Source organism: Galeopterus variegatus, unplaced genomic scaffold (assembly GCF_000696425.1).
Source record: "Galeopterus variegatus unplaced genomic scaffold, G_variegatus-3.0.2 Scaffold1866, whole genome shotgun sequence".
In the NCBI taxonomy this organism is placed as follows: Eukaryota; Metazoa; Chordata; class Mammalia; order Dermoptera; family Cynocephalidae; genus Galeopterus; species Galeopterus variegatus.
This window is the reverse complement of record NW_007727977.1, coordinates 70402-83269: the sequence shown is the minus strand read 5'-3', so window position 1 is coordinate 83269 and position 12868 is coordinate 70402. Positions and strand designations below refer to the sequence as shown.

At 38.0% G+C, this 12868-nt stretch overlaps 1 protein-coding gene across 4 annotated transcripts in view; it reads right to left on the bottom strand.

Moving 5' to 3' along the window:
• The window catches only part of FRY (furry homolog (Drosophila)), a 79172-nt gene that overhangs the window by 4184 nt on the left and 62120 nt on the right, over window positions 1–12868 (bottom strand). For 3 of the 4 annotated variants that reach the window (XM_008579355.1, XM_008579359.1, XM_008579356.1), the window contains 3 exons: window positions 12676–12759; window positions 3736–3753; window positions 2569–2679 (listed from right to left, as the gene is read on the bottom strand). In XM_008579355.1, coding sequence (XP_008577577.1) covers window positions 2569–2679; window positions 3736–3753; window positions 12676–12759 — 213 coding nt within the window. The remainder of the gene's footprint in view (window positions 1–2568; window positions 2680–3735; window positions 3754–12675; window positions 12760–12868) is intronic. The other variant, XM_008579357.1, reaches the window with a different exon arrangement.

The following is a 12868-nucleotide window of genomic DNA, read 5'->3' as shown; positions in this document are numbered from 1 at the left end:
GAAAGTTATTTATCCAACATTTTCACCTTTCCTCTTCATTTCCAGCTCACATATTGTACAAACTATAAAACTGAAGCCCTGAAGGACTATTTTTCTTCACCCAGATGGCTGTTCACTGCAAGTGTCTACTCTAGACCTAGGTTTAAAATTTACTAACGTAATCTTTTAAAATAAGATATTAGAGTATCTTAACTTTGTATATGATTTTAAGTTTGAAGATGAATTTCTCAATTATTTTAAGCTTAGGTAAGTTTAAAATATTGTGTGAATATATATATATATATACACACACACACACATACATACACACGATTTAAAACATACAAATTTCTCAATTATTTTAAGCTTAGGTAAGTTTAAAATATTGTGTGAATATATATATATATACACACACACACACATACATACACACGATTTAAAACATACATAGTATTTAAATACTGTGTCCATATAGATACAGTATTTAAAACTTGCCTAAATTTAAAATAATTGAGAAATTCACTTTAAATCACTAGATTTAAAATAATTATATATAATACATACACATATGCACACACATACACACATGGTATGTAATGCATAATTTATTACTCTAAAGTGAAACTCCAGCTGCTTTTTGAATCTGGAAAATGGCACATGAGTTGTCCTCTATTTCTTGAGCAAGAATGGACTCTGAGGATCCTGTAAATACTTACTTGCTTAGAAAAGTAAGAAGAGTACATTTTACCATGACCACATGGCAAATAACAGGTAACAAGTGTTTTCTCTTTCATCTGATAACTTATAATTCTATGGAAGAAAACTGGTTTGTGAAGAGCTCCTCATAAACAAAGAGGTCTGATTCAAATCTCCCTTGAAATTGGCATCTGAGGGGCTGGCTGGTTAGCTCAATTGATTAGAGTGCAGCCTTATAACACCAAGGTCATGGGTTCGGATCCCCATACTGGTCAGCCACCAAAAAATAAGAAATTGGCATTTGAAAGAATATTTAAATTATATAGTTTTCTTTTTCTTTTTTTCAATCTGAATAATAGAGATGGCAAAATGGTTATTATTCTCCATCTCTTCTGTGGCTCCCCCTCCTCTTCGCCCTCCTTAGACAGTCAGATTTCCCAGGCTCCATGCTTATCCTGCTGCTCTTGGTGGGTTGGTTTCATCGATTCCTGCCTGTTCACTTTGACGACCACCACATCTGCACCTGTAGTTCAGATGTCTCTCTGACCTCAGTTCCTCATGTCTAACCACCTGCAAGATGCCAGTGGTCGTTAAACCTGGTCCTGGTCCAAGAGGCAGACTCAGCCATTGACTAGCTGGCTGAAGGCTTGGCCGCCTGGATGTACAGTTGTTTCAGTCCTTCCTTTATATACTTTCTCAGCCGTGGCACCACGGGTTCATCTGATATGGGACCTGAGTGTTAACTCTTTCCCACCCCCATCAGTTTCATTGATTTTTTTGCCTTCTTTCACTCTATATCTAGCACCTTTGTCCTCATTCAGACTCTCTTCTGTCTGAACTACAAGGTTACTTCAAACAGTTCATGGAAGGATTGTATTATCTTTTACTTGTATTTTTCCACGAACTGTTGCTGAACCCTAATAGTTCAGTAGCTCTGGAACCAGTCTCCGCATCTCCAGTCTATTGTCATCCAATCTACCCTCCAAATGGCCATAAAGACCTTACTATCTACCCCAAGGGCAGCCTCTTCCATGATTCTTACCTCTCTCTTCTGCCTATTTCATCATTCCTTTTTGGTGTGCATTTTATATTCTAGTGATACTAAATTTCTTGTAGTTCTTTCTCACCACCATGTTTGTGCCATGCAGTTTGTTTTTACTGGAATGCTGCTCTGTAGCTCCCACTTCATCTCCCTAGTTCCAGCTCATCCTTTAAGATTCCACTCAGGTGTGATTTCCTCCAGAAAGCTTTCCTGTGCCAACCTTTCCTCCTCCAGGAGAATGAGGCATTCATCTTCTAGGATTCCTTAATATCCAGTGCACATCACCATTATTTCGCCTATGACATCTCATAGTATTTATTCACTTGTAGGAACATTTTGCCTCACTTGGAAGTAGTATGTTTAAGTTATTTTACTTTTTACATTTTAAAATATTAAAGCATCTTGGTACTAAGCAGGGCAGGGAAACTGAAGAGAACCAAGCACATCATATAAACATTTCCTTCTTACCTCAACGTAAGGGCAAGTATGAAAAGCTGAATGTAAAGAAGAAAAACCACAACACAAGGAGTTTTTTCAAATAAGGATGCCCAGAGCCAGGGCCAGGACCAAGACCAGGGTGATTCGAGTGAGTGGGACGTCTAGGGTGTAACTAACACGTATGGAGGTGCTTGCTCCCCACTTGCCTCACCTCGTCCTGGCCCTGATCTGGAAAACCTTTTAAAAAGGAGAACAGAAATAAATATATTTATTTCAGACTTATGCTTGAGCAAAATAATGATGGGGGAATACAGTCACTTGGACAGTTATAAACGAGGTAGGACGGGGGAAGAACATAAGAGAAGTAATGATTTGGGTCGCGGGATGTGGGGCTGGGAAGCGCAGCGACTCACCTCTGGCATGGAGCTAACTTCATGCACCTGGCCGATGAGCTTACAGTAGGACTGAAAAAGCAATAGCAGCTGGAAGTGTAGCTTATATAATCTCTGACACAGTTCCAATTGCTAAAGAGAGAATTTGCACGGGAAGAAAGTTATTAAGGTTCATTCTTGTATAACTAGTGAAATCTCAGTGGAGACAAACATTTTTTTTTAAAGTCAAGGAAACATAACTAGCTGTTATTCCAAATAAAATAAAAACCAAAATCCAGAAAGTTATTAAGGTTCATTCTTGTATAACTAGTGAAATCTCAGTGGAGACAAACATTTTTTTAAAGTCAAGGAAACATAACTAGCTGTTATTCCAAATAAAATAAAAACCAAAATCCAACCAATAAATACCAGTGAGAAATTCATAGCATAATATAGCATATTGTGTTCTATATAATGGAAGGTGACTAGAGAGGAGTGCAGCCATAAGGAGACTGAGTGAACTGCCAAATTCCATCATATATGTATTTGCCAATTAAATACCTACAAATTATAGCTGAATGGTTGTCTTTATTATAAGCTGCAAGTGGTTTTTAAAAACAGAATTTCTTTTTTATTAAAATTGGTGTTAAGACTATGCTAAATGAAGTTTCCTTTCTCCTCCCACCCCTTTCTTGCTCTTAGGGGCAAAACAATTCTGCTTAGAGTTACTTGATCTCTCAATATTGGTAAACAGCTTAAGTTCAAAGAAGTAGCCGTACTCACTAACTCAAACTGGATGTTTGGTTGTTTCAGTAAAACATTTTTTTTTATCATTTAAACTTTTATTTATGGGAAACTTTTAAAATATGGTATAAAAGACAACTGCCAGTATGTTTAAAAACAATGTTACCTTCACAATTTAGGGTTAAACCTAGCTATGAAAGCTCTCACTTTCCTAAGTGCCAAATAATGGTAGTTATTACTCAAAATATTCCACTTATTGTAAGAGAATTCATAGCAACATAGGTTTCTACTGTGGGGCTAAAGCAGCCCAGAAGGCTACTAATAAAGTGCCATGTCTCAATCTACCAAATAAAATTAAATGAAAAAGGGAAAACATGCTAAGAGATGTAATAGTAACAGTGAAAATAAGGTTTGTAATGGGTCCATGCCTAAATGGACAAAGAGTATGAAAGAAAGTTAACTTACTGCAAGAGATTCCATTTGCTACACAGCAAGCATGGCACAGGAAACAAAGGAAAGGAAAGAAAGGACAGGGTCAGTGTTCGCATGCAACAGAAAGCGCGGCCCTCTTCCAAGAGCAGAACCGTCAGCAGTATTAGCATCGCTTGCCCGAACTTGATAAATGGTTGCAAATGTTGTACCCATTCAACATGCACAGCGTTCAAGTTAAAAACAAGCTCTAACGGGAAACATATCATTGAAAAAACATAATTTTTAATCTTTTAGGTTCTCTGATTAGTTGGTTTAGATTTTTTTCAGTCAGTCTTGGAGACCAGATGTCCAAACTTTTATTGCTTGAAGATTTTAGTGTATAAATGTGAATAATATGTGAACATAGTAAAACTGTGAGGAAGCCAGCTGAGTAATTTGAAAAACTATAGCCCCAAATAAATTATACTATTGCTCAATATTAGTTGAGGCAGAGTCTTTAACATTTTTGGTTTCATATCTATTAAACTATGATCATTCCAAATTAACACTGAATATAATTAACCTAAGTGGCATTTTCTTTAGGGTCAGATTACCTTCCAAATTGAAAATATTTTATAAAACTGCTAGATGTTTTAATTTCAAAGAACTGAACATTGTATACTCTAAAACATACCTAAGTGGCATTTTCTTTAGGGTCAGATTACCTTCCAAATTGAAAATATTTTATAAAACTACTAGATGTTTTAATTTCAAAGAACTGAACATTGTATACTTTCAAACAAGTGTAACAAGTAATTTTCTTGCATTTTATAATAATTTTTTCTCTGGTAGACGATTTCCAAAAGCAATTTAGAACTGATGGTTAGTCTAAAATAAATTTGTAGCTGGGCCATATTCAACTATAGCTACCATCGATTGGCATCACCATATCATAATCATAGAATTGGTTTAAGGAAAGTTTGGGCATATGGGAAGAGATAACCACAACGTGACAGAGTATTTTTTAAAAAATCAATTTGACTATTCCTGATTATGAGTCAATATATTTGGTTCTGAATTTTCAAACTATCACGGACTATCTAGCTCAGTTTCTAGTCCTTGATAGTAAAAACTCCTTATTTTAAAGCTCTTTTAAAAAATTCTCTGGGTTATTAGTTTGATGTATTGTACATTAACATAAGGTACAGTGCAAGAGAACAAATAAAACTATACATTATTATTTATCAGTATCTACAAACATAATTAAAGGATTGCCACTAAAAGCCCCCATCTTCCAAGGGTATCTTCTTCCCTCACCTGTTGCTAATATCTCGTGAGGCTGGCACAGTGATGACTACTGTAGGATGTTTATTGGTAGTTTTTGGACCCTGGCCATGAATATCTTTAAAAGCTTTGAAATATAAACACCTTTCAGCCTGTGATGTAGATTACACAGCTCGAAGTACTTATTATTTTCAAGAAAACTTTATGTCTAGAGGTTTCTATAACCAAACCTTGTGTACTGAAATATAGTGTCACATAAGAAAGGCATACAGGGCCAGTCTTAAGTCTATATACACACAGAATTTCCACTGTGAAGACTTTTTGGAAAATATCAAATGTGACTGAAAAGTTTAGTAAGCACTTTAGCAAGTGACTGCTTCTACCATGGAATTAACTTTTCAGGAGCTTGGAATGAAACAAGTGCTGAGTGGATTACATGGGCTTATGTGAAGACAACTGCTATCTTTTTACTGTTTTCCAAAACAAGGTTGTAATCCAAGGAGGTCATCAAATCAGTCAAAATAAAATCTCTTTTCAATAAAGACAAATAAAACTTTTAAACTCCAGCCTGGTGCCAAAGAATTTCACTGTCAATGGATTCCTCCCACTCAGCTCTCAGGGCACAAAACAGTGTGTTTCCTGGGAGATGGCCAACGCTGATGAACACCAGCTCTCAGTATCCTTCCTAAACTCTCCTTTTTAGGTAGGCTACTTCAAGCTCCCTTGATATTTATTATCTAAAAATCCTTTCCTATCCCACAGACTGGGACCAGATTTGCATTTGGAGTTCCAAAAAGATAGTTAATAATGTATTTCTAGGGGGCCATTTTATGGAAAATGTTAAAACTTTTCTTCCCCCTGTATCCAGGTTTTAAAAATAATCCCTTGAGAAGTCTTTATAAACTTATTTATGTTTCGATGACTTAAGGTTCTGTTGAAACATGTAGGAATGTCATTGTTTTATTAGGTCACAGGGATTTTCTTCAAGCCCTATTCTTGCTCTCCTGATATGGCTTGATTTATAAATTGCAGTTAGAGGTATGTTTTCTCAAAATGAGGAAAAAAACATAAAGAAGCCAAGATGTTAAAAACTGATCATAAACAACTGAGGAACATGCAACTTAAAAAGCCCAGAATAATCTAACTCTTGCTGATTAACAGTAGCACAGCCGTATCTGTTTTCTCTGGATTCTGCTCTCAGATGGGTTCTATGCTTATGACATAACCAGTTACTAAATCTAGGATACTTTTGACATGACAGAAGATGAACCACAGTGTACTATATTAGCTATTATTTTCATCATATTTAATCTCTGAAAGTCATGAGTTTAAACTAAGTGGGATAAAATTTTGATAACCTAGCCTAATAGGACTTTGCTACTCAATAATACATAGATACATCTAATCTCCTAAGTAGGTAGGAACAATCTGTACTCACCTGTTGTTAACACTGCTTCACTGCTTGGGTCTGGCACATTGTGACTACTGTATTAGGTTTGGTGAGTAGTTTTTTGATCCTCGTTCATGAAAGTCTTTCAAAGTTTGAAAGGTAAATACCTTTAAGCCTATGATACAGAGTACATACCCTGAGGTATTTACTGTTTTCAAGAAAACCGTAAACTAATTTCATCAGACATTTCTGTAGTCAATATTGGAAAGAGGACTGCTTATAGAAGAAAGACTGATTTACTGTGTCCGAAGGACGATGTTTAATGGATTTCAACTTAACTGGGGAAAAGTCTTGTCTTGTTCAACATTTAACTTGTCATTCAACTTGTATAAGAACAGAGCTTGCAGGCTTCTCATTCATGGATTATGTAGGGATAGGAAATGCAGAACTGAGAGGGTTAGTGTCCAAAAAGACCGTAGTAGTTGGAATGATGATTTGAATATAATAGGATGAAATGTAGTAGGGCTACAAGTAAATTACTGTACTTGAGTCCAAAGAGTCAAATGTTCTAATGCTCAGACATATATATTGAATGCATCAACTAAAATCACTTATGAAAAATAAGTGGAAACATCTCCAGCTTTCCCAGGGCCAACTCTGCAGAACTGGGGAGCTGAGCTGTGTTAATTAGTTGTGGGGCCAAGACAGAACCCAGAGCTGAGATGTCTAGAGACTTTGCTTCCCGACCTATGTTTATGTTAACCCAAACCACCTTCTAGTTGCCAATCCATAATGAATTCCACAAGAGATGGATAGGTCAATGGAAACCAAGATCCTTAATTAGAAGTGCTGATTTTAAGGCATGAAGTCATTTGTCTCTCCTTTTGATACACGCAGGCTGAGAAAACGCTGGTAAAGCAGTGTCTACAAATGATTGAAACTAATCTCATGAGATGCATGCCAAACACGCTCCTTGTTTTACATCCTATTTAGTCTATACTGTGCCTTATTCCAGAAGAATTGGTATTATAATCACCAACAAGCCTAATCTTTTACTAATCATGTCTGTCTTTTTATAAAAGCTTTCCCCCAATTATACTTCCCGGTATTAGAAACACTTTTCTTAGAAACATGGTTTGTTTTGTTGTTTTGAACATGCACTGTGGATACTCCTCCAACATACCCCTCTGTAAGTGAGTTCAGCAGGCAGGTGGTTTGCATATTATGTACACAGAGATGTTTCTCACATATGCAAAGCATAATACTCTCCTGCATTTTTGGGAAACATGCAATCCTCTCTATCTAGCTTTCATTCCCCATTTTGGGAACTTAGGTACAGAGAAATATTTTTCTATCACAATGAAAACAACAGTCCAACAGTCCAAGGATGATTGACACCCAGCTGTTGCCTTCAGTGTTATCAACTCAATGGGCAGTGGAGACAGGGGAGAGTCCATATGCCAGTATTTAGCTCTCGCTCATTATTGCCACTTAGGAAGGCAGGCCCAGTGTTGCTAGGTCTTAGAGACATCAGAAAAATGTGAATAAAAATTTTTAATTTTTTTTTTTTTGTCTTTTTCCGTGTCCAGCAACGGATCGCAACCCTCAGTGTCGCCCCCGTACCGGACCGGGACTGGCAACGGGATCGCAACCCTCGGTGTTGCTCCCGTGCCTCGCTCAGCCAGTGAGCGGGAACTGGTCTGTATGTGGGATCCGAACCCTCGGGTGGGAGCGCCGCTGCGCTTCCCAAGTGGCGCACTATCCAGTGTGCCACCGGGCCGGCCCAAAATTTTTAATTTTTATATACAGGGCCAATTAAAACCATTTTGCAAACTTAAAAAACCATGCCAGCTTAATAAAATATGTCTGTCTGTGAATTGGTTACAGCTCACAGGCCACCAGTATATAACATTTCTTCATTATTTTGATGTCTACAACTTCATGTTGGGTACAGAGGAAAATTGGAAAATAAATATTAAACACCCAGCAAAGAGTTGTATTCTCTTCCACAAACAATCCCATGGCAATCCTCACTATGTCATTTGTTAAGAATGACTGAAGATCAGCTACTGGCAAAGACCAGGGTAGGGCTGGGAGGTGGGATGATTTCACATGCCTGTCTGTATACTGTTACCTTCTCTGACAGGCTGATATCTCTGACTGTTCAAAAATTTCCTTTGCTAGGTTTAGTTAAGTAAATACTAATCCTTTTACAAAATGCACACTTCTCTGAAATAGAATACACATGTGTAGTAATTATTGGTATGTTCACTTTGCAATTTACATCCAGTAAGAGATTCTTCAAGTTATAAGTTCACTTATCCCCATCCTATCTATCTCCATGTAAAGGGTGCTCAGAATAATTGGCAACATCAAATTATCCCCGAAGTACAGAGAACCTACTGAAAAAGGAAGTTGGAGAGAATCACTTGAAGGTAAGCAGTGCTCTGAGGCCAAATGGTTGTTGGGTTTTGCTTTGGGATGGAATCCAAATGGTAGCTCTAATCAGCAAGATATCTCCACCAACTCTGGATATAAGATCTTGCTACTTACATGGAGTGACACCACTGTTTCTCCTGAAGGCCCGCCTTCAGTGTGTAAAGATTTTCCTCCAGTTTGCTCTGGAGACAAACTGGAGTTTGTCACAGATTACCTGTGATGGGAACCACAGCTTCCTGTGGTTTGTACTCCCCTTGGTGCCTAGACATCCTTCAAGCTCAGTGGTGGCTCAGTCAAGGCTGGTGGAATTGGAGAGTGTGTGGTTCGAGCTGCATGCCCAGTGCCCCGACTGCTTCCAGGGTCCACTAACAAAACAGAGAATTTAACCGAGTATCTAGATGATTCGAACAACTCACCCAGCCTTGCCTGACTTAAGAGGACTGCCAACTTCAGGTGACAAATAATTTGCCTTTCAGACCAGCCTCAAACCCCAGAATTGTCACATACTTCGGACTGAAGGCATCTTCCTCAGGACATTTGGTCATTGTCTGAGTTCTCTGGGCACCAATGTGTACATGAGCCACCTGGGAAAAGTTTGAAACACTGAGCTGATACCGGTAATGGGGCCAAGGCCTGGTTAATTTTGCAAAAATGGAAACATCAGAGTCAGAACTTGCCCTTCCTTTAATCTTTTTCTAACAAATCCCACTCATTGTTTTATGCATCCTCATTATTTATGCAGATTCCTAAAACCATAATAGACCTTTAGAGGTATGCTGGGAATTATTCTGTAGCTCTTTCCTATGTGTATACTTTGCCTCCAAAACTAATTCAGAGAAAGTAGGGACAAATGGACAGAACATGGCCTTTAGAGTTTGCCTTTCACTTTGTTTTCTTATCTGCAAAGTGAAAAACCCTTATTTCAAAAGATTAGCATAAAGGACCAAATGAGATCAAAATGGAATTAAAAGATAATATGAATCTTTCTCTGAACTTTTTGAAGACCCCTCTCATACATGTACAATACTTGAAAAACATTAGCTGCTTTCCACTGCTGTAATTCTCTGAACTTTTTGAAGACCCCTCTCATACATGTACAATACTTGAAAAACATTAGCTGCTGCTTTCCACTGCTGTATTCACAACCTTTATGGTAATGCGAATGGAGTTGCCACATAGAAATAAATGAACAAATATATGGACTCTTTCTTAATCCTTGGGTTTAGTAGAGATGAGGAGGAACAAGTACTACTAAATAGGAGCAAAGAAAGAGATGGATGAGGAGGAAGTGAATGAGAAGAATAAGAAAAATGAGAAATCGTCATTGGATGGAAATGGAGACGAACCAGGAAAAAAGCAACTAAGCAAAGTAACACTACTTAACAGAAATAAGCTATGAACACTACAGAAGCACATGTTTTAAAATTGGAATGTTTAGGAAATAGGACAATTTAACCTGGATTTCTGGTTATCCTTAAGGTTAACCAGGAAGCTATAAACAAATGAACAATTAAATAATAGATTTGGCTTAAGCCTTGTTCCGAAAAATCTGCCATGTGTTAAAGCACTTTCCTGATTGACGTTTTATTATTCAGAATATAATAGAATTTGATGATTGAGGGTAAATGTTCAGATAACTAATTATTTTTATATACTACTGTACAACTATACTAGGAAGTGGACTAGATTTGTGCTGTTCGTAAATCCTAACCTGATAACTGTTGATGGGGCTGGAATCAGTAGGGATGGGTGCTACTGGGTAGCCATAAAAATCTGAAATCTAATTATTTTTATATACTACTGTACAACTATACTAGGAAGTGGACTAGATTTGTGCTGTTCATAAATCCTAACCTGATAACTGTTGATGGGGCTGGAATCAGTAGGGATGGGTGCTACTGAGTAGCCATAAAAATCTGAAACACTATACTAGGAAGTGGACTAGATTTGTGCTGTTCGTAAATCCTAACCTGATAACTGTTGATGGGGCTGGAATCAGTAGGGATGGGTGCTACTGGGTAGCCATAAAAATCTGAAATCTGGGTAATATTTTATTTTTTAAAAATGTATTCCTTCTGGGGTATGCTAATGGCAGGTTATTCAGTAAAAGTCAGAGTCACAAATCACCTGAGGCAGCACAGATGTGTATGCAGGGATTTATCGAAATGCTGGAAATTTTGAATTGCACATTCAACTATGCATTGCTTATGAGAGACAAATCATGTAATGTCATTAAATGCCTATTTAAAAAATATAAACTATTATGTATATTTGCCTATGATGTTTCCAGACTTTGCAGCCAAGCAGTCATTCTGCCTGTCACTGATCAGCCATGGAGCCTTGGATAAGTCATGCTTTGGTGTCTTCCAACTGTAGAATGGCCAAATGCTACCTTCCAATCCAGAGAGGATCAAATGACTTAATGGACAAGAAAGTTCTCAGTAAACCATAAAGTGAAACACATATTTAGGTCTTTGAGACAAGAAGGCAGTAATGTGGAAATGCAAACTACACTTCAGTACCCATCTAGATATTTCTCAGCTCTGTAGTCTGCTTGTTCAGTCTCTGGTCTCTTCAGTAAAACTTATCAGGGGGCTCACCATGTGACTCAGTGCTGGCATGGACAGTTAATTTCAGGACTGCAAACTTGTTCAATTACAATTACCAAATTGGAATTGAACCCTTAGTATTTGGTTGAAAAATGTTACCCCAAACTTTACTTGGTTCTTTCGATGTTACTAAAGTACTGTTTCTCATACAGGAAGATGATTTTGGATCTTCTGGAGAGTACACAATCTAAAATGCTTTTCCAGTTGTGATGATATAATTCCAAGGAAACACCATCTCTGCCTAGACTGGGCAGCAGCCTCCTATCTTACCTTCCCTGTTCACTCTTGCCCACTTCAGTCTGTTTCCACAGTACATAGAATGGGAGAGGGTTAAAGTTAACACTTTTCAATTGCTTACCATGGCTGTTAAAGACCCTGCATGGTCTGGCTTCTGCCAGTTTCTCCAGACTCTTCTCAAACTTTTCTCCATGTCCCTTTCTGCACTCCCAGCCATGCAGGCTGCAGACCAGGTGCCCTCCTGCCTTGGGGCCTTTACACAGGCTCTCCACTCACCCCTCCTTACTGGAATAACTCTAGCTCATGTTTAGCTCTCTGTCTACATGACACCTCCACAGAGAAGCTTTTCCAGACCTACCCTCCCATTTGATCTTGCCATATGCTTGCATAGCTTACTGTTCTTTCCTGTCCTCAGTGGCATTTATCACAGTTTACACCTGTCTGATTCTGTTTCCCAGAAGGGCAGAAGCCTTGTCTGTTGTTTACTATTGTATTCCACCATGTGGTCCATACAGATGGCACTCAAAACCTAACTGCAGAATGAATGGTTTTAATCCATTCATACTCTCCTGCCCAAGTTCCTTCACAATATGGCATACGTTTACCAGCTAGCTGATCTGAGGTGTGTACTTAAAGCAATTATAAATGAGAAAATCGGTTTTAGTGATTGCTGAAAGTTCAACAGAAACTTCCCTCATTGAAGGAACTAAGTGGTTCAGTGAAGAATGAATGAAATTTGGTTTTATATTCTGAATTAAGAACAGATTTATTAGGAGATGATTAGTATAGATAGTGTCCAGCAGAAAGGTTATTTTTATACCCCTACTTTTCCAAAAAGAAACATCCCAAATCCCATCAACACACAGTCATGCATGGCTTGAATGTCATTCTGTCTTACTTTCTTGGTTTCGTGTGAATGTATGGGATGACCCATTCCACCTCTTCCTTTCTCAAGTTCCACGCTTCTTGGGTGGATCAAAACCAGCACACACTGTCACAGCACAGAAGGGATACATTCTAACAGGCTTTTGTTACCTTTTCTTCTGAGTCCCCTGGTTGGCAGGTAATTACTCCATCTCTTGATCCTCCTGCAAATGTTGCCTTACAGTTTGCCAGCCACTGTCATCAGAAAAAAGAGATACAGACACAGGTAAATTTAGCGATGTCCCGAGGACATTTTTAACATCAATTCTTTCAGGAAAATTTTATTAAGCTTTTAATTAGTAAA